Source organism: Aspergillus nomiae (assembly GCF_001204775.2).
Source record: "Aspergillus nomiae NRRL 13137 chromosome Unknown contig00317, whole genome shotgun sequence".
Lineage (NCBI taxonomy): Eukaryota > Fungi > Ascomycota > Eurotiomycetes > Eurotiales > Aspergillaceae > Aspergillus > Aspergillus nomiae.
The window spans coordinates 1-23,423 of NW_015378372.1; the positions used below are offsets into that span (position 1 = coordinate 1).

The 23,423-nt window shown below is 49.8% G+C and overlaps 6 protein-coding genes across 6 annotated transcripts; 3 read left to right on the plus strand and 3 right to left on the minus strand.

Annotated features, from left to right (window-relative positions):
• Positions 1 to 564: 564 nt before the first annotated feature.
• ANOM_008506 (putative ubiquitin C-terminal hydrolase) lies at positions 565 to 8,321 on the plus strand (the record flags this gene model as incomplete). Its single annotated transcript, XM_015553762.1, has 4 exons — positions 565 to 1,162; positions 1,222 to 1,378; positions 1,432 to 8,063; positions 8,137 to 8,321. 4 exons carry the CDS (start codon positions 565 to 567, stop codon positions 8,319 to 8,321), a joined length of 7,572 nt encoding a protein of 2,523 aa, XP_015403685.1.
• An 896-nt stretch (positions 8,322 to 9,217) lies between these two features.
• On the minus strand, positions 9,218 to 10,690 carry ANOM_008507 (putative transcription factor TFIIE complex alpha subunit; the record flags this gene model as incomplete). The annotated part of the gene is made up of 3 exons (XM_015553763.1): positions 9,218 to 10,355; positions 10,418 to 10,513; positions 10,596 to 10,690. The coding sequence occupies 3 exons, from the start codon at positions 10,688 to 10,690 to the stop codon at positions 9,218 to 9,220; spliced, it is 1,329 nt and encodes a 442-aa protein (XP_015403696.1).
• Positions 10,691 to 11,215: 525 nt separating this feature from the next.
• Positions 11,216 to 13,276, plus strand: ANOM_008508 (pseudouridine synthase PUS2; the record flags this gene model as incomplete). The annotated part of the gene is made up of 4 exons (XM_015553764.1): positions 11,216 to 11,429; positions 11,482 to 11,701; positions 11,743 to 12,933; positions 12,998 to 13,276. The coding sequence occupies 4 exons, from the start codon at positions 11,216 to 11,218 to the stop codon at positions 13,215 to 13,217; spliced, it is 1,845 nt and encodes a 614-aa protein (XP_015403695.1). The 3' UTR covers positions 13,218 to 13,276.
• A 663-nt stretch (positions 13,277 to 13,939) lies between these two features.
• Positions 13,940 to 18,448, minus strand: bud4 (putative GTP binding protein (Bud4); the record flags this gene model as incomplete). Its single annotated transcript, XM_015553765.1, has 6 exons — positions 18,388 to 18,448; positions 18,132 to 18,282; positions 17,557 to 18,076; positions 15,353 to 17,503; positions 14,595 to 15,298; positions 13,940 to 14,536 (listed from the first exon to the last, which is right to left on the minus strand). The coding sequence occupies exons 2-6, from the start codon at positions 18,219 to 18,221 to the stop codon at positions 13,940 to 13,942; spliced, it is 4,062 nt and encodes a 1,353-aa protein (XP_015403694.1). The 5' UTR covers positions 18,222 to 18,282; positions 18,388 to 18,448.
• Positions 18,449 to 19,110: 662 nt separating this feature from the next.
• Positions 19,111 to 21,015, plus strand: mrh4 (ATP-dependent RNA helicase MRH4; the record flags this gene model as incomplete). The annotated part of the gene is made up of 1 exon (XM_015553766.1): positions 19,111 to 21,015. The coding sequence occupies one exon, from the start codon at positions 19,111 to 19,113 to the stop codon at positions 21,013 to 21,015; it is 1,905 nt and encodes a 634-aa protein (XP_015403687.1).
• A 392-nt stretch (positions 21,016 to 21,407) lies between these two features.
• Positions 21,408 to 22,962, minus strand: ANOM_008511 (putative carboxylesterase; the record flags this gene model as incomplete). Its single annotated transcript, XM_015553767.1, has 2 exons — positions 21,408 to 21,515; positions 21,595 to 22,962. 2 exons carry the CDS (start codon positions 22,960 to 22,962, stop codon positions 21,408 to 21,410), a joined length of 1,476 nt encoding a protein of 491 aa, XP_015403686.1.
• Positions 22,963 to 23,423: the final 461 nt, after the last annotated feature.

The following is a 23,423-nucleotide window of genomic DNA, read 5'->3' on the forward strand; positions in this document are numbered from 1 at the left end:
AATAGTATACAATATCTCCGTAGTTGTGTCCAGAAGGGCCCTTTTTGGTTTTGCGGTGCCGCCAAAAAATTAAAAAAGGACAGGAAAAAAGAAAAGAGCCAACGACTACTGAGCTTCTCCACTGCAACGTCAGAGCTGTTGCTCTTCTATGGTTCTTTGCTTTGCATATCTTTCCACCAACCTTTACGGAGAGCTATTCTCTTTTCTTTTGTTTTAATTTTTACCCTGGTTAGGTCAACTCACTGCCCCCCAGGCTACCATTTTCAGTTTACTTCTTTTTCTACCTCCCCTACTGTTACTCCTCATCCATGTTCAGGCTGAGCTGAGCGCTGCGTCTCCGCAAACCAATCATAAATAAATTTTATTTTTTTTTACCCGCATCATTCGCTCTTCCTTCCCGTCACTCTTACGACTCTCATCTTTCTCTTTCTCTCATCGCCTCTCTTTCCCTTCTTACTCGTGGGTGCTGGTCTTCCACTGCCTTTTTTATTTGTGTTAAAACTTCAATTCATTCCTACTCCTTTGATTTTCCTGTAGTTCCCCAGAGCAACACAGGAAAATGTCATGGCAGCTGCCCCGCTAGAGAGCTCTAGCACCCCGCTTGATCCTATATCGACCGACTCGACGCGTTCCCCTGGCGATCCCATGGAAGAAAGCGATCCTCAATCCACTCGGAAACGTCCCCGCCTCGACAGTGGAAGCGGCATCCGGCAGCCTTGGTCAAGTAACGACCCTGCTTCTCGAATACCCGAGCGGACTCCGGATGCTCCTGCGTCGTCGACCCGCCCGGCTAGCCGAATGACTATCAACACGAAGTCTCCAGTCGCCGATACTATGACATCTATTCCCAAAGATACCCCTGCTGATCAGTCAAACGCCCCCTCCCCCGCTCCCTCCGCGGATGACGTCGGCACCCGTCCCTCCAATGTTATATCCTTGTTGTCCTCTCCTACCCAGAGCCCGGAGATTGAAGTGGCCGAGCTGGAGGACATGGATCAAGATCCAAGTACATCGAGTTGGAAGCCGTTGGGCGAAGCGCTAGGAGATTCCGAGGTGGTTCAGCTTCATGAGCAAGCGTCTCTCACAGACACCTTCCCCAAGTTCCGCAGCGATCTCGATTTGCGAGACAATCTGGAGGAGATCGGTGCAATCATTGAGAAAGGTACGGCAATACCACCGTGTTCGTGCGAAGCTGAATAGATTGACTAATCTATTTGGTAGGGTCCCCGCCGGAGGCAACGCCGTTCTTCCTTGCTGTGAAGAACTGGATCGATGACGTCGCAAATAATCTAGAGCAGTTGACTTTTGAGGGCATATTGGACGAGCGGGACTTTTGGGAACAGCTTCCTGTTATTCCGGAGAGTCTACTGCGGAACTCGTAAGTGCCACTGAAAACATCCATTTGTCATAAATACTGACGAGCTGTAACAGACAAGACCTCCAGCCAGATGAAGGCAGGGGGCCTTGGGTATGTCTGGAGGAGTTTTTCCTTAACTATACTCGGCTTGCACTCCATATAGTCCGCCTGGATACTTTAGTCTTGGGCCAATTAATAGAAGACGCAGACCTGCAGGTATCGGACTTAATATCAAGAGCCTATCTTCCTTCACTTGGTTGGATGCTCCAGGTAAATGGTATACCTTTCTTTCGTACTGCGGAAAGGGTCCATGGCGTGGAAGTGATCAACATGGTTACTCGTCTGAACGACCACATTCTGGCTCCTCAGTTCAACGTGCTCCAGTGGCTCTCCGATTATGCCACTTGTGTCCTGACTTTGATACCCCGTTGGTCCCAGCTCTCATCCCCTTTGGTTTCAGTTGTGACTATTGTGCACAACCTGATGGATTCCGGAAACGAGCGGAGGAAGTACCAGGCAGATGATGCCCTAATCAATTCCCTTACCTATCTACGTTCTATGAAAACGGCTTACAGCCTGATGCGGATCATAGACGAAAACTACCAGATGCATGTAAGCAAGAAGTCCTCCTGGATTACAAGCGACGTCAGTGATCCGATGCTCCGTTTTATATCTTGGGTTTACTTCACAATCGCTCTTCGCGGCCAAGACCTGGGCTTGGAGATCGCCAGGGATCTCTCCATTGCCGTACCTGAAGGTATATCCTCAGATGAGTGTGCTTCCATTATCTACTATGGGTGGAAATTTGCTGCCCTGAAAAAGCATATCCTGGACGGCCGTATGGAGCTGAGGGTCAACGGAATGGAGACTATGCAAATGGACCTGGTCAATGTGTGGCGGCAGTATATTCAAAACGACCCAGCAGGGATTGAGCATCCCGTCGTGCAATACCTCGTCAGGTTTTTACGGGACAATGAAATCGTCGAATATATCGTTAGCATTGATTCTCACCCTCAGCTTATCAGCAGAAGTGGCAACATTGTCGGCTTTTTGATTGTAACATCCACATACACCGACACCGACACCGATACAATCTGGAAGGCCGTGACAGAGAGCTCCGATCCCCGAACGGTGTCTGAAATACTCAGAATGCTTACGAAAACCTTTCAAATGCATTTGCCAACTTCTCCAGCGCTGTTGTGTTTGTGCTCAAAACTTCTTGAATTGCCTCTTTCCCGGTTTGATTCACGCATGGTGGATTTCTGTGAGCAACTTCTTCTTCACGTACGTGAAAAGCACCGCGAGAGACATCAATTGTTGGACGAGCCGCATGTAGACGCTGTCCCACTGCGTTTGTGTGTACGCCTCATTCGTGAAAGTGCTGCAGCGGACGATCTTCCTGTTGAGCATAAGGCTATCCTCCAGAAATTCTCAAGTTCGCAGCTTACCTTGTTCATGGATGTTGGACTCAGCGAAATGGACAAAATGGAAACATATGAACGTTGTGTCCAAGACCTTGCCGAGATGAATCAGTTCACCGTTGGCAGCATACAGGCTTTGAATGCCCTAGTTCCCAGCTATGATACACAAGAGATACGAAAGCTTGCTATGGACTTTGACCTGACACGCTTGTTGATAAATGAATTGGCTCATACCGTGGACATGAACCAGACGGACTTCACAGAGCCCTTCTCACGGAACGGCTTTCTTTCGCGCGTCCATCTACTGGCCCGCGTTATTGACAAAGTCCCGGACTCCATAACCACTGATTTAGGTGATTTGCTGTGGAGAAGGGTCCTAATGGCGAAAACTCTTGCCCAGCAAGGCAGACGGGCACTTTGGGACACCCTGTGTGCACTTACCAGACATAGTACGAAGAGCAATCCATTCATTGAACGCTGTATCCACGGGTACCTGTCCGAACTGTCCCCTTCCGAAGACTACTTTTTCGAGGTCCTCTCATTTGCAAAGCAGGCAATCAACTACGAGGTTCGCTTCAACCCTCCGCCCATTGCCGGTGATAATGAGGTCATCTCAATCCCAGGGGTAGACCGAATATGGGATTTTATTTTGACAGCTCCACCCGACTCGATCGAAACCGATGCCACTAATTTTGCCATTGAGGTGTATCTCGACCATAATATTATTAACAGATCACCACGGTCTGCAGTTGAAGCAACCCATGTTGCCTTGGTAGATCGCTGCGTTGACCAACTGAAGTCGGCTGCCTCCAAGTTGAAGTCTGCCCGTGGCCAAGGTACTATTGGTACTAGCGATTCGATGGCTACGGAGGTCCCTGAAGAGGAAACCCAGGCGGAAGAATTGAGGTTTAGCCGTTCTCTGCTCTTTCTGCGTCAGTTCCTCCAGGGCCTGCGCAGTCGACCCCAGTACAGCCCTCCCCAGAACTCGCCGCCAGGCTTGCCCAGTAAACCTGTAAAAGGCGAGCTAGTCAATATACGTTATCAAGCTTTTGATGGCAGCACGCAGTCTAAAGTCCGCTCGTTGCAAATCGGTGATCTCTCAACTGCATCCGAGTTCGTTGAGAAGCTTGTACAAATCACCGGGTTCACAAAACTTAACACTATCTATAGTGGGCATAGGATTGATCTTCTTGAAAAGCCTACTCTCACCGTACGAGACCTCAAACTGAACTCGGGACTGCTAATTGTTCGCCGGGACCCTGACAGCCGTGAGGTTACGCTGACAGGACGGCGTCAGTCTCTGACATCAGTGGATTCTGAAGTACTTAAGCATTTTGATGATCTTTATGATCTTTTAGGTCTCGAGAACCACTTAGCTCGAGAGATTTACGACTTTCTTGTTGTCTTCCCTCCCCAGGAAAGGGTCCTGCAGTTAGTCAGGTCTACCGAAAAATCTGATCAAGACGTATTCCCTATGGGTAAGCCCTATAACTTCCTCTACTCAGTAAATGCGCTTTCTATATGCCTGAGAGAGGAAGCATTAGAGTCATCGCCAAATCAAGCCTTTGTGTCTCATAGCGTTCGAGTTTTGGTTGCTGCTTTAACACGGTCCGAAATGACTGATTCATGGGACAATTGTCCAATGAAGCCCCTTTTTGCGACTAGTTTGGTTGAATGTCTCCTATACGCTCTCCTTGTGAAGCCGGCCCTAGCCGGCGATACTGACTTGATTCCAGATTCGACAGCTTTAGTCCGGCAGTTGCTCCATTTGATGGAGGTTGGGCGGCGTTCATCGACGGGTCGTCTTTCGGAGCTTGGTATACACAAACTAATCTGCAACTCCTTTGCAATCATGATCGAAGGCTCTGTTCGCGACGCCGAGTTTTGGGCTGTCTTAAAGCAAGAAGCAAAATTCGACCAGCTTCTGTTTTCGCTGCTGTTAGATGAGGACCGCCAGCCTATTCGCAAGGGCATTTCGGAGAACATAGCTGTTGCCTGTAGTCCGTCCAAGTTGCTCAAGAAAACAGGGAAACCAGAAGTCCCAGAACAACGACAGGCAACGACTTCCGAGAATCCAGTCAGAATCGATATTCTCGCTACAATCTGGGAAGCCTTTGTGCAGAACTTCCCCCGGACACTGGGCTGTGTTCAGCAGTCCCAAGAGTTTTTCGAAATCGCTCACTTAGTATTCCAATCGGTTGCGGAAAAGTCACCGCGTGACCTTATGTTGAGCGAATATCTCAAGCAATGGAGTGCTATTTTGTTGAATCACCAAACCGAAGAGTTTGTTGGACGAGAGCCTGTCGACCATTTACTTCTAGGCTTTTGCCGTCTCCTGAGATCGTGCTTAGACTTCGCAAGCTCAACCAATGCCACAGTGGATACGTTTGATCTCGCTGAGAGCTTGTTTGACAAGTACCTCTTCCCGGATCTTTCGGAGTCAACATCCCTTGTTGCCATCACCCCTCAGACGCCCGTCATGCACGCATCTTCTCGGCAGGAACTGTACAGTATTCTGAACCTGCTCTGCAAATACGACGAAAACTACGCTAAAGTCGTAGAGCGCTTGAGTGATCTCATTCCTGAAGACTATACATATTCACCAACCTGGTGTTTTGATCGCTACAAAATGATCAGATCGCCAGAAGGCTATGCCGGGCTGAAGAATCTGTCCAACACTTGTTACTTGAATTCGCTTTTAACTCAGCTTTTTATGAATGTTCCCTTCCGCGACTTTATGATGAGGCTTGATCTTGTGGATCCTCTTGACTCCCAGATATTACTTGAGGAGACAAAGAAGGTTTTTGGCTATATGCAAGAAACGTGGCTTAAAAGTGTCGATCCACAAGGGCTAGTGGACTCAATAAGGACCTACGATAATGAGCCAGTCGATGTCACGGTACAAATGGATGTTGACGAGTTCTATAACCTGCTTTTCGACAGGTGGGAGGCTCAGATTACCAATGCGGAAGACAAAAAGCAGTTTCGCTCATTTTACGGTGGTCAGCTAGTGCAGCAGATCAAGTCCAAAGAGTGTCCCCATATCTCGGAACGCCTTGAGCCCTTTTCTGCGATTCAATGCGATATCAAGGGTAAAGCTAGTCTAGAGGAGAGTCTTCAGGCGTATGTCGAAGGAGAAATCATGCAAGGAGATAACAAGTACTCCTGCACTTCGTGTGGAAGGCATGTTGATGCTGTGAAGAGAGCCTGTTTGAAAGATGTCCCGGATAATCTCATATTCCATCTCAAACGCTTCGACTTTGACATGGTTACGATGATGCGGAGCAAGATAAACGACGAATTTCAATTTCCAGAGCACATTGATATGAGCCCGTTCAAAGTCGAGTACCTCTCAGATCCAGACGCGGAGGTTCAAGAAGACCTTTTCGAATTGGTTGGTGTTTTAGTTCATAGCGGTACAGCTGAATCTGGCCACTATTATTCGTACATCCGTGAAAGGCCTACTGCTGATGCTAGAGGCTCGTGGGTTGAGTTCAATGATTCAGATGTCACTCGGTTTGACCAGTCCAAGATTGCAGACCAGTGCTTTGGTGGTTACAATGACTCTATGAACAACACTTCCATGGGCCAAGTCCGGTTCAACAAAGTGTGGAATGCTTACATGCTATTTTATCAGCGTGTCTCGAGTATGGAGTCATCCAAGGCGATTTATAAACCAACAACCAGCCATTGCCCCGTTCATGTGCAGGTGCCAGTGCTTCTTGCCAACCACATTGCGATGGAAAATGAGATCTTCATACGAGCCTTTTGTCTGATGGATCCATACTACGCCATGTTTGTGCGACACCTTCTATGTCAGCTCCATGACATACGGGACATTCAAACTGTGGGTGACTCTAAATTGGACAAATGTATTATTTTCATCGCTTTGGATACACTTGAGCAACTTATCTCAAGGAACAGAGAGCCACTGGGACTGGATGCGGTTGTGTCTGAGCTGCTCAAGGCAGTCACTGAACTTCCTAAGGCGGCTTACAGAGTTTTACAGTGGGTTGCAGAAAGACCAGCCGGCATACGCAATCTAGTGCTGAAGTGTCCCCATGCAGCTGTTCGAAACAGTTCAATAAGGATCTTCATAAGTGCGCTTTCAAAGCTGCAAGACCTGTGCAACAATGTTGGGCAGGAAGAGCGCTATAAAGACAAATGGCATAAGCGGTATTTGGATGGCTTCGAGAATGTGGTTGCAGCATTGCATGGTCTCTGGACAATGTTGCACACTGCAAGCAGGGCATGGGATGACTACTTTGAATTCCTTTTACTGCTTGCAAGTTTTGGGTCTCTTGAGGCCGGGATGGTGCTCAGTTACGGATTTCTTTCAAAATGCCTGGAAATTGTGTGGCTTGATCGTGATGATTCAAAGAGACTGAGACGCCATTACATTGCTTATTGCAAACTCCTTGAAAAGGGAAGAAGATTCTCACATAGGAAACTCACCGATCTCCTGTCTGTCTTGCTACAGAACATCGACTTTTCTGCGTCACCTACGCCGGGTGATGAAAGACAGACCTTACCCGACAATAGGTACTCTCTTACAGTTGCGGAAAGCGACCTTCTTCGGCCTGTTGGGAGAAACAATGAACTATTAGTTCTGAAGAAGCTTCTTCAGCAATACAGCAGCCCGCAAGCATGCAGAAGCATTGTTGGAATACTTGTTGATGCGGAGTTCGAGGCTGGTCTCACGGATCCAATATGCAAGGCGCTGGAGGATGGCTTAAGAGTCGCACCTGCTGAACTCTGTGCTCCGTTCTTGGAAGCTACCTTGATATTCTGTCGACGGAGTACTGATGAAGAAAGAATCGTTTCTTTGATTGACTACGTTGCGAAGGGGGTGGAGTCTATCAATGACAGCGGGGGTAAAGAACACCTCGCATTCTTCACAAGCATTATGGCGTGCCGCAACGAGAGACTTGATCTCAATGAGGCATGGTTTCTATCCCAGCTCATAGATAAAATCCCAGACTGGGCTCCGACATTGCTTATGTTCCCAGACAGGGCGGTCAGAAATATGACCATGGAATTCTTACGCCGGATATTATTCACGGGAGAGGCTAGCGACATCAGCGACGACTGGCAATCACGCCATGCACAAGCGGCCAAGGAGCTGGTTCATGCAAGTATCAGCAGGTTGAGAAGGACTTACCTCTCAGCCTCTGGGAGCAACGTTGAAGCGAACGTTGTAGAGACAATCAAGACGGTTGTTGAACACTGCTTAGTTACATACTTTGATGACAGTGAAGATGAGGAATTTGTCCGTCAGGCGCAAGGTACGTTATCATCTTTAATTAACTATAGCCTAGTCTTTCACTCTTACTAATGGCGAACATAGCGTCCTCGGAGCTATTGAGGAATTAGCTGTTGATATGCCTGAAGAGCTGGCTTCCGGTGAGTATCCCATTTTATTGCATCCTTATCAGCGTCTAACCCCGGGGGCCTCAGAATCTGATGTACCTTCTCCAGAGGAATGGGAAGACCACTCAGCGATGGCAAGCGATTCGGAAATGGGAGTTGCAGGCACTCCATGAGGCCCTGTATGCAATATATCCCCGAAATTCTCCCATTGTATCATGATGAAAGATGAGCCAATGAAAGCTGCTTGAGGAGAAGAGCGGAGGTATCTCCTTTCGCCTTTTGCTCTTTACCTTCGCTGTGTTTGGGACTGCATTGATCGGCGTTTTGTTTGCCCATCCACACTAGAATTGGGTTCTCTGATTCTGAACACTGTACAGGGAAAGGATTCTGTCTCTTATGTTTGTTCTTTTTTTTTTTTTTTTTTTTTTTCATCTTTATTATCTTCGGCCATGTGTTAAATAAAGAAAGGGTAATGGTGGTGTTGTTCTGCAAGAGCTTGCATTGCTTTCGTTGGAGGGCCTTCACGGGTTGTTTCTGCGTTGTCCCTTTCATGAACCAGGGAACGATATTGCTTGATTGAATGACTGACGGTTGCAAATGAGACGTTTAAGGCAGCGGTTCCTGGATAGTCCTCAGATCTATGGAACAATTAGAGGGCCTATCTTAGAAAGAAAGCAGGGCTTTCACTTGAATGGATTGGTCTCTTCGGAGAATAGTACTTGTGGATTTTGTTTCGATTATTTTCTCTTAAGCCTCCGTATAATACAAAGATGTCTTGACTGATACCTCGAGCTAACGAGAACGTTTGGATAAAGTCAAGGCAAGGCCAATAAGTCTCTACGCCAATGGGAAGAATTCAAGAATGAGGTAAAAAAAACAAAAAACGAGGCCGAGTCTATTCATGTTCCCCTTTTAAAGCTTGGTTAGATAAATATCATACATATACTCCTGTTCTTCCGTCATTGTGTTGTTACTCTCCGACAGAACACCTTCTCCCGGGCGCCTGCGCCGACAAGGGTTGAAGCCGACTGCATGGTAGATCATAGGGTATGCTTTCAGCGAAGCTTCTTCAAACATCCTCAAATTCCTCGTCGTCATCTTCATCGGACTCCTCTTTCTTGACATCCGGTTCAACTTTAACCCTCTTCGCTGTTGGGCCTTCGTCGGTAGCAGATGGTGTTGCCGAAGCTGTTTGAGGAGCACTGGTACCAGAGTCTGTGTCGAACTCGCGCTTGATTCCTGTGGACGTTGTATTCGTAGGTGCACTGGTAGGACCAGCGCCAGTCCCGCCAACAGCCGGTGACGCAGTGTCGCTCGCAGAAACACCACCAACGTCCTCGAACTCTTCGTCGAAGTCGTCGGAATCCTCTTCTGCGCTGCTGGAATCTTCCTGGGCCTGAAGGGCCTTTTCCCTTTCCATTTCGGCATAGTAGGCGGCGACCTTGTCGTCGAGGGCATCGAGATCCGGCTTTCGATCTTCTTCCTCCTTGATCTCGGACTTCACATCGACGTCCGTCTCCGTCTTCACCGTATTGAGATTTCCAGCACCTGTAGACACGGTCGAGTGTGTATGCCACACTGGCAGCGCATTCTGCTTCTCCACAGCGGCCTTGCGTGCGGCCTCTTCCGCTTGCTCGGCGGCGCTCTTTTCTTCGCTAGATGTGAGGGAGATCTCAAGAGCCCCGGCATCGGTCTTGGTATTACCGCGAACGGCTTCCTGTTTCTTAGATGGCACGACAACTGCAGCTCGTGTTGGGTGAGTGGCCTGGTTTCGCACGACATCGATCTTATGATCCCACGCGGTATCGAAGTCGTTCGGCGGGATTTCGACAGAGTCGATTTGTTTAAGCAACTTCAGCATAGTGTCCAGTTGAGCCATGAGCTTGCTATTCTTCTCGTGGCCAGTACGGTCAATCCCTTCCGCCCCCTTGACATCTTCTGTCCGCTCAAGGATAGCCCCGCAGTTTTGGCATTCGAACCCTTCCTCAGAGTACAAGCTCAGCACGTCAAGTTCCGTCCATTCTGCCCCGCATCTTAAACAGATATACTCCTTCCGTTCCTCGCTCGGCGTATACTGAGCCTTAATAGTCGATGTTAACTTCGAGATCTTGAACTTAATAGCGTCGACGACCGGGTGTAGCGGGATGTAATAGTATTCACGGTTAACGGGGCGAGTCGAGCCGTCCCGTATTTCTGCTCGGGTATTACTGATGGATCATGTCAGTATTGCCACTGTCCAGCATAATGTGGTGCTGCAGGCCAGTCATACACTGATATTAAGCGATCCTCGCGCAATTTGGCGCATAGCTTCCGGAGGTCCTTCTGTTGCATGCCTAAGAGAAAGGCGAGGTCTTCGGCATGGAGTCTAGACAATAGATACCAACAGTTAGAGCTGATGCTGTGAATGGACTAGAATTCTTTATGGGCCCAGATATAGTGAAGCATACACCGAATGGATAAAAAGCGCATCAACCACCAAAATGTGGCGGGTCTCGTAGAAGGCGCGGACCACAGTCCGAATGAGCGTATTCGCAAGATCCATGTTGATATCTAAAAGATGCCCCGATAGAAAATGAAAGCGAGGTTTGACTTTGACTTTGGTTGATGAGACGGTGTTGAGGCGAGTTCAATCGCTGCTGAGCGCAAAGGTTCTCGATATCCCGAACGAAGGTCAGCGCAAAACGAGTAGCATGGCTTTTTTGAATTCTGGATGCCAAGGTAGAGCGGAAGATGAATCAAAGATTATGAGTAGAAGCTCACACGGAACAATCCAACAGCCCGCGACGCTCTATCTGAGAATATACCAACGTAGATAAGAAAAAGCAACAATGAGGTTAAAGGGAAGTAAGGACGACCACCACCAGCGCTGCAGCGGATGAACTGCCCGCGGCATCCATTCTTGCCTGAGGCCTCCATATGAGCTACCCCAGTTAGGCTTAGTGGAATACAGAATCTGCACTAACCCTACTACGGCTAGTGCATACGGAAATTGAATCGCAGGCCCAGGAAAAGGCACGAATCCCAAGTATCGACGACGCAAGTTTTTCCCCTCGGGACCCGCTTCTTCATGCGTAGCTACGTCTCCGCGCGTCAATATTTGACAGGCTTTCTTTGTCGATCTTTTCCGCCTGTCACCTCGCAGCGGCATTTCGCATCTAATACACCGCTATCTAACTTGCGGAGATCATTGGAACCATGGACAATAACGAAGGAAGAGCTAGCGGACCCCAAGAAGCTGATCGCAAGCGTAAGAAGGGGGATCTGGGAAGGGCAGAGTGGAGGTATGTCTCGCGGCTTCTGGGGTACATATCCGACAGTCACCGGCTAACCAAGCAAGTCGGCAACCGCTAGATAAGAGAGGACGGTTAGATAAAGAGAACGAGGCCAAACGACAGAAGATCGAAAATGGAGAGGAGGTCAAAGCTCCAATCTACGCCACGCATTTCTCCCAAGAAGACATCGAGAATGAACAAAGACGGCCGAAGAAGAAGGTGGCTGTACTCCTGGGATACTCTGGAACGGGTTACAAGGGAATGCAATTGTACGGACAAATGTTAGATTCTGTCTACTTGGACGGGTGCTGATCGTCTACAGGAGCACTACTGAGAAGACCATCGAGGGCGATCTCTTCGCCGCGTTTGTGGCTGCCGGGGCTATCTCCAAGGCTAACGCAGCGGACCCGAAGAAGTCGTCGCTGGTGCGATGCGCCCGTACAGATAAAGGAGTCCATGCAGCTGGTAATGTCGTGTCGTTGAAGTTGATTGTCGAGGATGAGGATATTGTTCAGAAGATCAACTCCCACCTTAGCCCGCAGATCCGCGTTTGGGGCATTCTGGTCGCGAGCAAGTCTTTCAGCAGCTATCAGATGTGTGACTCTCGTATCTACGAATATTTGATGCCTAGCTACTGCTTTTTGCCGCCACATCCCAGCACTTTTCTCGGTAAAAAGATTAGAGAGATCGCCGAAAAGGAGGGCGATTTGGAGGCACACAAGGCCCGACAGGTAGAGGTCGCTAATTACTGGGAAGAGGCCGATGCGAAATATATCCAACCGGTTATTGACAGCTTGGATGAGGATATCCGCGAGGTCGTCATGAATGCAATCTATCATGAGAAGCCTGACGATGAATCATTCGAAACCGACAAGGGCGAGGAACAAGCTCAAGCCGCAGAGGGAGGAGCAGATTCCACCGCAAAGCCCGAACTCACCGAAGCCGAGCAGGCTCACAGGCGGAAGATCATTGATGCAGTCAAGGCTGTGAAGGCTGCATACAACACCGCAAAGCGCTCTTACCGTATTCCTCCCGCGCGCGTTGCCCGTCTGCAAGAGGCGCTGGATAAATACGTTGGAACTAAGAACTTCTATAACTACACCATCCAGAAGTTGTTCAAGGACCCCTCTGCAAAACGCCACATTAAATCCTTCAACGTCGACCCTAACCCGATTATCATCAATGGCACCGAGTGGCTCAGTCTTAAGGTCCACGGTCAGAGTTTCATGATGCACCAGATTCGGAAAATGGTGGCCATGGCCACCCTTATGGTACGCTGCGGCTGCGATCCCAAGCGGATCGTTGACTCTTATGGACCGACCAAGATCCCGATTCCTAAGGCTCCCGGTTTGGGGCTGTTGCTGGAACGTCCCATCTTCAATGGCTACAGTAAAAAGGCGCAGGAGCTGGGAAAGAAGCCCATCGACTTTCAGGAGTATGCCACGGAAATGAACGAGTTCAAGCAAAGAGAGATCTATGACCGCATCTTCCGCGAGGAAGAGGAGACTAACGCGTAAGTTCTCAGCTATACATTCCATGCATGCATTGAAACAGTTCAGCTAACAATTAAAAAAAAGTTTCGCTTCATTTTTCAACCACATCGATCACTTCCCTCAAGAAGAATTCCTATACGTTACATCTGGCGGTATTCCAGCCGCGAAACCTGCGACTCAACCTTCGGCGGCTACGCAAGATGCTCAGAAGGGCCGAAAGTCTCAGAAAGAGGCCCTAGCGGAGATTGAGGAAGAATCTGAAGATGAGGGCAATCTTCCCAACAATGGAGAAGAGGGTGGTTAGATTCTCAGCTATATATGTACATAGTAATAAAAGAATTTGTTTTTCACTTATAGATGCATCGAATCTCTCATCAGGTAACATTAGTCTTGCGTTCCACCAGGCTGCAAAGTGAGTTTTAATTGAAAGTTGTGATGATATAAATAGTTTGGCTATATTTCTGCAGGATTCATGACTATCCCTTCAAGTTGTATCAAACGAATAGGTAGTACTCCCAGCTTACCACATATTCCAGTGTTGATAGCACTCACTGTAAAGACACCCAGCTGAGTAATATATGCAACGTTCGTTAGGCTCGGGGTCGTCATAGGCGTATGGTTGGAGTTTTTCACGACCGTGTTGTACATGATTATAGCTATATATTTACCAAGCCAGAGGTAGACGACACATACGTCAGTTACAAGGTCGACCATGGAAAAAGAACAAACTCAATTATTGACGGAAGAAGAGAAAGGCGCTATGTATCATTAATGTACGACAGAATGCAACACGACGCTCGGTGCTGGTGAAAATTGGACTTTAGACAGAAGGAAACACAAAAGGAAGTCAAGTGATACATCATCGGTTGTACACCAACACCGCAGAGAAAAAGAAGTGGACAAAAGAAAGAGCAAACAAATCAAGAATGCACAATAGAAGGATGAGAAGACAAGGCCAATATGACAAGTTGTAACACAGAAGAAGATTCAAAGACGGGAAGAAGTCAATCCAACCAGTTGGCGGGTTTAGAAAATCAAGGAGCGCGCTTTCTGGCGTCGAGTGTCCGCACTGCGAACTTCGGGTTGCGACTGGGTGTAGCGATGCTTAGCTCGTGGCGGTGCGGCTGCCGGCGCCGGCGCCGTGGATGTCGGTGGAGGCGCAAGATCTTTATCTTTTTTGACGGGTGGGGGAGGAGGCCCATCGAAACGTCGATCCGTCGTTTCCCGTCTCGTCTTGACGCTCCGCTCACGCTTGAGTACGAGCTCGGTCCACTGCTTAACTTGACTGCTTCCCGAAGAGCCCTTACCCACAGCGTCGGCCAATACTTTCATCCAGCCTTCCTTGTCGGCGGCACTATCCGCATAAAAGTCGATCACTTCGCCATTGCCGAAGCGGATACGGAATCCTTCTTCCACAAACATGTAACCCTCCTCCTCTTCGGCAAAGGCAGACTTGCGACGTCCACCGCCCTTGGTTGTGGTCTCCTTCTGCATCAAGGACGATCTGTCATCGATAAGCTTGGCGGCCTTTGAGAGGTTGATTGTCGCACGAGGCTGACGGGTGGTCTCATGGTATGCGGTCAATTTGGAGCCTTGGAGTTTGAAGAAGCGGCGACGCCAGAACTGCCAACGAGAAGTTAGTGGGCCGATTTATAGGGAATATGAGTGAAGAGAAACTTACGGGACAGTCGCCTCCCTGCTGAGACAAGAATCCTTCCCAGCTACGGGATGAAACACTCTCCGCTTCACGCATTTCTCGAATGCAAGCGTTCATGCTCTTCGGCATATCATCATCCTTCGCACCTTTTGGCTTGGGGACAAACAACAGCTGCAGCTCTAGCTTGCCAATCTTGTACGGAGGCCGCCGTTGGGAAGTAGCGCTAGAGGTACTCTTCTTGCTCTTAACACTGCTTGGCTGGTCTTCAACGGCCCATTCATTGAAGCAGGCCACATCGACCGTGTAAGGGCGGCCGAAAGCATGTTTTTCATGATCGCTCAGCGCTACATATGCACGAGCGAAACTACCGTCTCTAGCAATCAGAGTTCTGAGGCGCTCCCAGACACCTGCGTTAACATCTTTACTCTTCTGCTGTTGGGAAGCCAGTTGGTGTTTCATGTCCAATTCCTTTCGCTTGCGAGGGGAAGCAAACACCCTGCTGAAAGTGGACGTTTTCTGTCGCGCGGGCGATGCTGTTGGAGGAGGCTCTTGGACTCTGAATTTTTCATCATCAACCTTCATCTGTAAAGTCAACTGAAACTCTAGGTCGTTTTGCACAATCAGTTCGAATTCCTGCCCGACCGGGGCTGTCTTTCCGAGTTCCAACCAAGCCGTAGTAACGCAGTGAAGTCCGTTGTCAAGGGTCAGAGAGAAGTACGATCTCTCGCCTGGAGTATATTTAGAGGATGTCGCTCATGCGTATAGTGGCATCGGGAACTTACCTCGTGGGAGCGGCAGATCTAGATACTTCATCCCAACGACCTTGACGAATAGACGACCTCGCTCTTCTCCTTCATCCAACGCCCCATTCAAAGCAGGCTCGTTTTCTTCGATTGTCGCAGGGTTTTCTTGGACATTGCTCTGCTGGCCTGGAAGAGGGGGCACAGGTCCAGGAACAGGCTTCTTGCGGATTCCGCTAGCTTGCCTAATGCTTGCACGGCGAGTTTGTCCGTTCCAAGGCACAGTGGTCCAAGTTTGCTGGCTTGCTTTCCGGGGTGTGGGTATAGCCGACTTTGTCCCTCTAGAGTCGGCCGGGGCAGCTCCAGGAGCAGTGGCAGGGTCGTCTTCGTTGCGGCTGCTTGCAATGATAACTTTCGTGTTATGTCTCATGAGGTAACCTCTCTGTTTAGGGCATGGCTCGTTAGCAATTGGGTCCATATCATTGCCAAGGGGCTTCTGCATGTGTCCATTGGGCCCAGAACGGGAGTATAATTGGGAAAGGGATAATTCAAACGCAACCTTTTGGTTTTCAATGACGCGGTCGAACTCTTTGTCCAAACCAAAGCCGAGGCTTTCTTCTTGGATACTGAACGGGATGTCCAGCTTCACAAGACTGCTTTGTCGTTGGGAAACGTCTTTCGCAGGCTGGGGTGGGGTGGTGTCCTCGGGAGCGGAATGCTCAGATTCGTTGGATTGCTGCTTGGTGAGCCCGGGCATTGGCGGAGGATGTTGTCCGCTTATTCTACGGCGAGTGGCAGCCATGGATTCCAAATCAGCGGGGGTCAATGACGGTCGTGTTTTAAGACCCGTTCCAGGGGCTTTGACTGTCGCAATTGGATCAGGAACACTTTCTTCCGGTAGAACTTCTGTATCGCTATCATCGTCAATAGGATGACGGATCACAGAATCTGGGGTTGAGGGCTCTGAGATTTGGCCATCGTTCTCGGGGGTTACTGGGCGTTGCAAGGCCTCTTTGATGGTTGACATTTTGGAGCCCGGTGCGGGCTCTGCCTGGGTCTCCTGGGGTGTCGCCTCGCACAAAGCCTTGTCATCCTGATCTGCAGGGACGGGCGTGGCCTTTCCTGCGTCAGAATTCCGAGAGCTGCCTTTCTCTGTCAAGTCATCCTCCATCTGCTGGCTGGAATACCGGCTCTCGTCATCGCCGGTCAGCTTATCCTTTAGACTCTTGAAGGAGGAGTCCTTCGACGGAATTGTTCCATAATAATCGGGGATGTCGTAAAGATCGTTTTCATGTTCTTCTTCTGGTTTGATTATCACGCTATTGGTGTCATCGTAATCGTCGCCGTCGTCAAGCATGTCATCATCATTTTCAAGTGACGGAATCGGGACATCTGGGTCATAATTCATATAGGAATGAGGGCTGGAAGGGATCTGGGAAGACTCGTCAAACGAGTCGTCCATGAAGCTTTCGCTTCTTCGGAGGTCACGCAGGATATCATCCCTGGAAATATGTGGTGGTGAAAAGACCTCTGGGGCAGCTTGGGGAGCTTCATCTGTAGCCTCAGTGTCCTGCTGCTCTGGTTGATTGGAGTGAGGCTCAGTCCCGTCTTGTTCGTCATCATCATGCTTCGAATGCACCTCAATATCTTGATGTTCCGGTTTAACATCCTCCTGTCCGTTCTCTTGTATCATCATCAAGCGCAGCCTGTCCTCCAGCGGCATCGAGGAATGGCCAAATTCTGTGATTTCTGATTTGCTGTAGGAAGCTGGTCCTGGAGGGGATGGCAGAACCCGCTGACCACCACTCCCGAGCTCAAATGCCGAAGCCAGCTTACTGGGGGACGAAGGCTGTGGCGGGAAAGATGTACGCCCTGGGAGAGGAGGAAGGGGGCGAGGCTCGCCATTCGAGTCCACAGATTCAACAGGAGCCTGTTTCTCAGATGTCTCTTGTCGCGACGAAGGCCGGGGATCTGGATTATGGCTTTCCTCATCTTCAGTGAAGGGGTCTTCGTCCTCTTTGACCAATTCGTCGTTTACGCTGGATGGACTCATGTAACGCCAGTCCTCCGGCAATACGACTGGGGTCTTCTCAAGGTCCTCTAGAGAGGCATCAAAGCTATCCTCGCGGTCTGTTAATGAGTCGCGATCGAAACTGATGTCCGGGAACTCGTCCTCATCAGACTCATAGCTGCCTTCGCGAGAATCAGAGGCGATGGAAGACGGGTCGGGTGTTGTCATTTCGTACTCGTTGACCTGAGGGGGGCGGCATCGAAGGTGACGCTTTTAGCGTGTCTGTTGTCCGCATCAGACCAGATTTCGTTCTCTGGGTCAAACCCCATGTCCTTAACGCCAAAACGGCTTGCACGGGACAAGGACGACTTGGCTGGAGGTGCCTGCTCCTTGCTTGGTGATGGCGGCCTTGGGCCTACTGGGCCAGTTTCTTGCCTGTTCGACATTTGCGACGTTGGTGTGCTTTGCGCTTCTTTCTGCGGCGAACGCGTTGTAGCTAAGGGTCTGTGCGGTACATAGACATTTGTTGGGTCGTACTCCTGGTTATAGTCGCGGAGCATGTTGCTATTCCTGACGCGCGACTGCCGCTTCAAGTTTTCAATAGATGGTCGCTTCGAGCTGGAAAATGGAGACTCGGGGTCATAAGGGACTTGGTTTTCTTGGGTTCTGGGGAATGGAGATCCAGATTCTCGCCCTTGCCAAAACAGACGCGGGGACGCTTTGACGTCGTAAGCGTCCGTACTGTTCCTCGCCATCTGCGCGACCACCGTCAGCCCGGTAAACATCTTACAAAGAGTAGTAATCACGTACCTTTGTGCTCTGATTCCAGACAGGCGAGTTTCGTCGTTGAGCCATTGGACTCACTTCGGAAAGTGGGCGTTGGCCAGTACCACTACCCATCTTGACCGGGAATTTTTATTCTGTTGTGATGCAGCCCAAGACAAGTGAGGAGAAAAAAGCGCTGGGTTAAGATGTCAGTGCCGCTTGTTTCCTCATCGCATAGTTCGGATGAAACATAAGAATCTTCGACGTTGACGTCCCTTGCTGCTGGAATGACGCGCCTTACCTGATTTTGATAAACAACAACAACAAAAGCTGAGAAGACAAAGTCGCTTTGAAATTCAAGATACGAAGTCAATTTAAATTGAGTTGGGGAGCGCTTGATTTGTTCGTAACAATCGTAACAGGCTTGCAGGAATGCGTCACAAGGGGGAGGGAAATAAAAAAGAAAAAGAAAAAATAGAGCCGAATAGTAGCACGTTCAGAATAATTGCCGATCCGTTAGTGTTGGAAGTCCCTTTGTTCCGTGTAATGGAGGGATAGTAATGCGATAACGAAGGGATATAGAAGGACGTCCGATGGGATGAGATAGGGCAACAAAAGAAATGGAAATACAAGGGAGGGGGGGGAACCAAAGTACACCACTGCATCCACCACCGGACCACGGAAAGGAAGTAAAGAGATCGCAGGATGAAGAGGTAAATAGACTTTGTTAAGTAGTAAGACATTGGGACTTGGATGGCGATGGTGGAGGTCGAGGTTCCATGTTGACATTTGCTGGCGGGAGTCTCCATAGCAACACTGGTTTCGGCCTCGCCGCCTGAGCGCATTGGTGGCCTTGACGCCTGGGGCCCTGGGCGCGGCTCCGATCGTGTTAAGCCTATCCAGGACTAGCGTGGGATCGCCAGGTGCTCCGAGCTTCTGCCTTGATTTTCTTATCCAAGGAATTTTCTTGGAAGCGGGTAAGGAGGAGATTTCATCATCCGTCCCTCAACACCACCTCACCACCATGAATCAGCTAGGCAGGATGTCCCTGGCGGTTCGTCCTCCTGTATGTCTGCTCTGCCGGAGCGGGACCCCTACTCTCCTTCCCTCGAGCGTATCGCAGGTCGCGCGCTCTATGGCCACAGCTCGACTCCGCCGGAAAGTTGCTCGTATGGCCTTGTCCCCAGATGTCGCCAAACCATCGATCAATAAGAAGCGTTCGGGGAAAGACAAGTTTGGACCATGGTCAGGAATGAATCAGACTGAAGCTCATATTCGGGATGAGCCACGGCCACGGTCTCAAGCGGCCTTAAGACGCTCGGGCGAGAAGGCGGCGGATACACCTCGGAAAAGCGACAGCCCCTTGTACAAAGCTCTAAAGATGCAGACCACGCTGGCTCCTGTGCCTTATGGCCGCAGAACTGCGATCAAATCTAAGATCGCCGACGTCACCAGCTTTGATCACTTCCCACTCCTACCAGTTGTTCGCCATTCAATCTTCTCTCAAGCTCTTCCCGGTCTGGCCGATGTCACCCCCACTCCTATTCAACGTCTCGCAATTCCAAAGCTCATGGAAGATTCACCGGCTGGAAAGCGAGGAACTAAAGTTGAGGACGGAGAACCTCAATACGACCAATACCTTTTAGCAGCGGAGACGGGCTCTGGCAAGACATTAGCATACTTGCTCCCCTTGGTTGACGCTGTTAAGCGGCTAGAAGTTGAGGATAAGGAGAATGAAAAGAAAGAGGAGGAGCGAAAGGCAAAGGAGAAAGAGGAGAGGCTGAAGAACCGGGCTTTTGATCTTGAGCCTGAGGAGCCGCCACTCTCCAATGCCGGAAGACCGAGAGTGATAATCCTGGTGCCAACGTCAGAGTTGGTTGCACAAGTAGGTGTCAAGGTTAAGGCGCTTGCTCACACAGTGAAATACCGATCCGGGATGATCTCGTCCAACTTGACTCCTCGCCGGATCAAGAGTACTCTGTTTAACCCAGATGGTATCGACATTCTCGTTTCTACTCCTCACTTGCTTGCATCGATTGCTAAAACGGAACCATACGTGCTGAGCCGGGTCAGCCACTTGGTTCTCGATGAGGCTGACTCGCTTATGGACCGTTCTTTCTTGCCAACAACGACTGAAATTATTAGTAAGGTAGCACCGTCGCTCCGCAAGCTTATTCTGTGCTCGGCTACGATTCCCCGCAGTCTCGATAATCTGCTGCGCAAGCGCTACCCAGACATCAAAAGACTGACTACGCCCAACCTGCATGCGATCCCACGTCGAGTGCAACTAGGAGTGGTGGACATCCAAAAAGAACCCTACCGAGGAAACCGAAACTTGGCCTGCGCTGACGTGATCTGGTCGATTGGGAAAGCTGGCGATTCCGAGCCCTCGGACCCGTTCGCATCTTATGTCGGACCGAATATCAAAAAGATTCTTGTGTTCGTCAACGAACGTGAGGAAGCGGATGAGGTGGCCCAGTTCTTAAAGTCAAAGGGGATTGACGCCCAGTCGCTTTCCCGGGACTCCAGCGCCCGGAAGCAAGAAGAGATCCTTGCTGAATTCACCGAGTCAGCACCTCCGCCCAGCCCAGAAGAAATCATGTTAGCCCAGAAGAAGAGGCGTCAGGAGGATTCCATTCCCTTTGAACTGCCCGAGAACCACAACAAAGCCGGGAATACTCGCCAATTGCCTAACACTAAGGTGCTCGTTACCACCGATTTGGCATCCCGAGGCATTGACACCCTCCCCGTCAAGACTGTCATTCTATACCACGTCCCGCACACCACGATCGATTTTATCCACCGCCTGGGACGTCTCGGTCGTATGAACAAGCGTGGTCGCGGTATCGTGCTGGTCGGAAAGAAGGACCGTAAGGATGTTGTGAAGGAAGTCCGTGAAGGTATGTTTAGAGGACAAGCATTGATCTAAGGGGCGTCAGATGGACACAAACTATTTCAACGTACAAGGACCGGCGTTAGGACATGGCGACAATTTGGAAATACGGACAGTAAATATATGTACAGCACGGCTCGAGCATGAAATGTATAATATTGTACACTAGATAGTAAAGTATAGACACGAAACTCACTCACGTTCTTTTCTACTTATAGCCACTGAGGCTGTACCTCAATGTAGTACTGTTCATCCCGCATGAATATATGGAAGCTGATACTATACCGGAATCTTTTCTCCAATCGACTTCCAGAAGTCGCACCTCTCCTTCAACAGCACCAGTTCCGCAGTCTTGAATCCAGTCTCAGTTACAACAAATTCATCGCCAGTACTCAGGAGCATCGGCACCCCGGGCTGCGACGCATTTGTCAACTTATGCGCGTTGGGATCCCCGGTTTGAAAAAACTGGCGAAGGCACCTGCGTAGCCCTTGTATATTAATTCATCCGTCTGTTGGATGGGGTTGACTTGATTCCACTAAGATAGCTGTCAGTAAGATCTTTGCGACGACCCATATCTCAAAGTATACAGATACTATGGACTGAGAAACACCTACATAGATGGTATCACTGGCGTGCTGCGCAGGCGGGATAGTATATTCACCCACATATCCGGCAGTTTTGGCTGCCGATGCTATCCAATACGCCGGACAAGCGAGGACAACATCCCTGTAGATGAGGCCTGCCCGCACATACGTGGAATTGTACAGATCGAGGGTCTCCGTTCGCCCTATAGAAGGGTAGTATTTCGACTCGACAAGGCGTATCTGCTCGGGAGACAGTCCGGGCAGGAACCCCACCAGCCATTGGTGGAAGCTAGGAATAGAAGAATTGAACCCATCTGTCGTGTTCTGCGAACGCAAGCCAGTCGGCACGAAGTTTTCGCCTTCGTGGGTGTTGTACATCCCGAAGACGAGGTCTGTTTGGAGCGAGCCGCTCGTCACAGCTTCGGTAAGAGTGTCGGAGAGGAACTCGCCGTCGATGACTGGACCCCAGGTGAACGTGCTGGTTGTATACTTCTGGCTTTCGCTGATGATTAGGTTTGCGTCGCGGATGGTCTGGACGTCGACTTCTTTGAGACAGGTGAGTGTATCTGTGGCGTTCGCACAACCGGTCAGATTGGTCAGATGTTCGTAGATCGCCTCTACTTCGGGAGCATCGTAGGCATAGGTTTTGGGCCAGAATGGTGAGCTCGCCAGAGCTTTTGAGAAGAGCTTTGGCTGTTTGCCCCGGCCGTTTGCTAGCACCTGGGCGACGACTGAGCCTCCTCCAGCGGATTGCCCCCAGATGGTGACATTGCGAGGGTCACCACCGAAGTGATGGATGTATCTCTGAACCCACTTCAGAACAGATTGCTGGTCCAGGAGCCCCGGGTTTAGATCCGAACTGGGTGATTCTTTGACCGCTCGTCCCGGGAGAAAGCCGAACGCGTTCACACGGTAGTTGGAATAAATGACCACATAGTCATTCAGGTTACTAGCATTGAGGACGGGGTAAGACGACGGCGGTAAGGTAAAGGAGGCACTCCCTTGAATGAAGCCACCACCGTAAAACACCACCAACACGGGCCGTTTGAGCGAAGTTGTGGAGGCGGAGCGCACATCCCAAGGTCGCGAGAACAGGCCGAGGTATAAGCAATCCTCAGAACCGTTCACAGTACGTTGCGGACACATGTCAAAATCCTGATCGGTATCGTACACATCGTCGAGTATTCTCAGGGGAGGCTGAGGGGCACGAAAGCGATTCTCTCCTGTTGGCGGGGCTGCGAATGGAATCTTACGGAAGTACGAAAGGTTATATGTCGAGTCATATCTGCCCTGGAATACTCCATAGTCGAGGCTGATGAGAGGATTTTCGTAAGCTCTGGCAACGGAGGTCGTTAGAAGGAGATAGAGGGCAAGCAGATGGTGGATGAGGAGCGCCATAGCTGACACAGGCTCTTCTCACCAAGACGATCAACGCATACGGAAATGATAGACATGCCCACGAGCTCTTTTATACTCACCTTCAAAACGGCTCTGTTGCAAGATCGGTGGGAGATATACCGAGAATCGCATTTGCACACAAGCGGGTAAGATACGAAGGGACTAAAGCTGGAGGAACGGAGACACAGCGGAACGCCATTGGTGCAGGAATTCTCTCCAGCTTCCATTAAATCTCCATACGCGGAGTCGAATAAATGCGGGGAAGAATCACCAAGAACGAAGAAGTCTCCGTCTGTTTTGATCCAGTAAACCCGATGTTTTCTTGTGGAATCCTAATATGTCTGTTGTACACCAAAGGGACTTGAACTTGCCCCGATTAATGATATGCAAGAGGTCGCTCCCCCCCCCCCCCCAATCGTGATCTTGTTCAGCACGAATAACAAAATTAATAAAAGACAGAC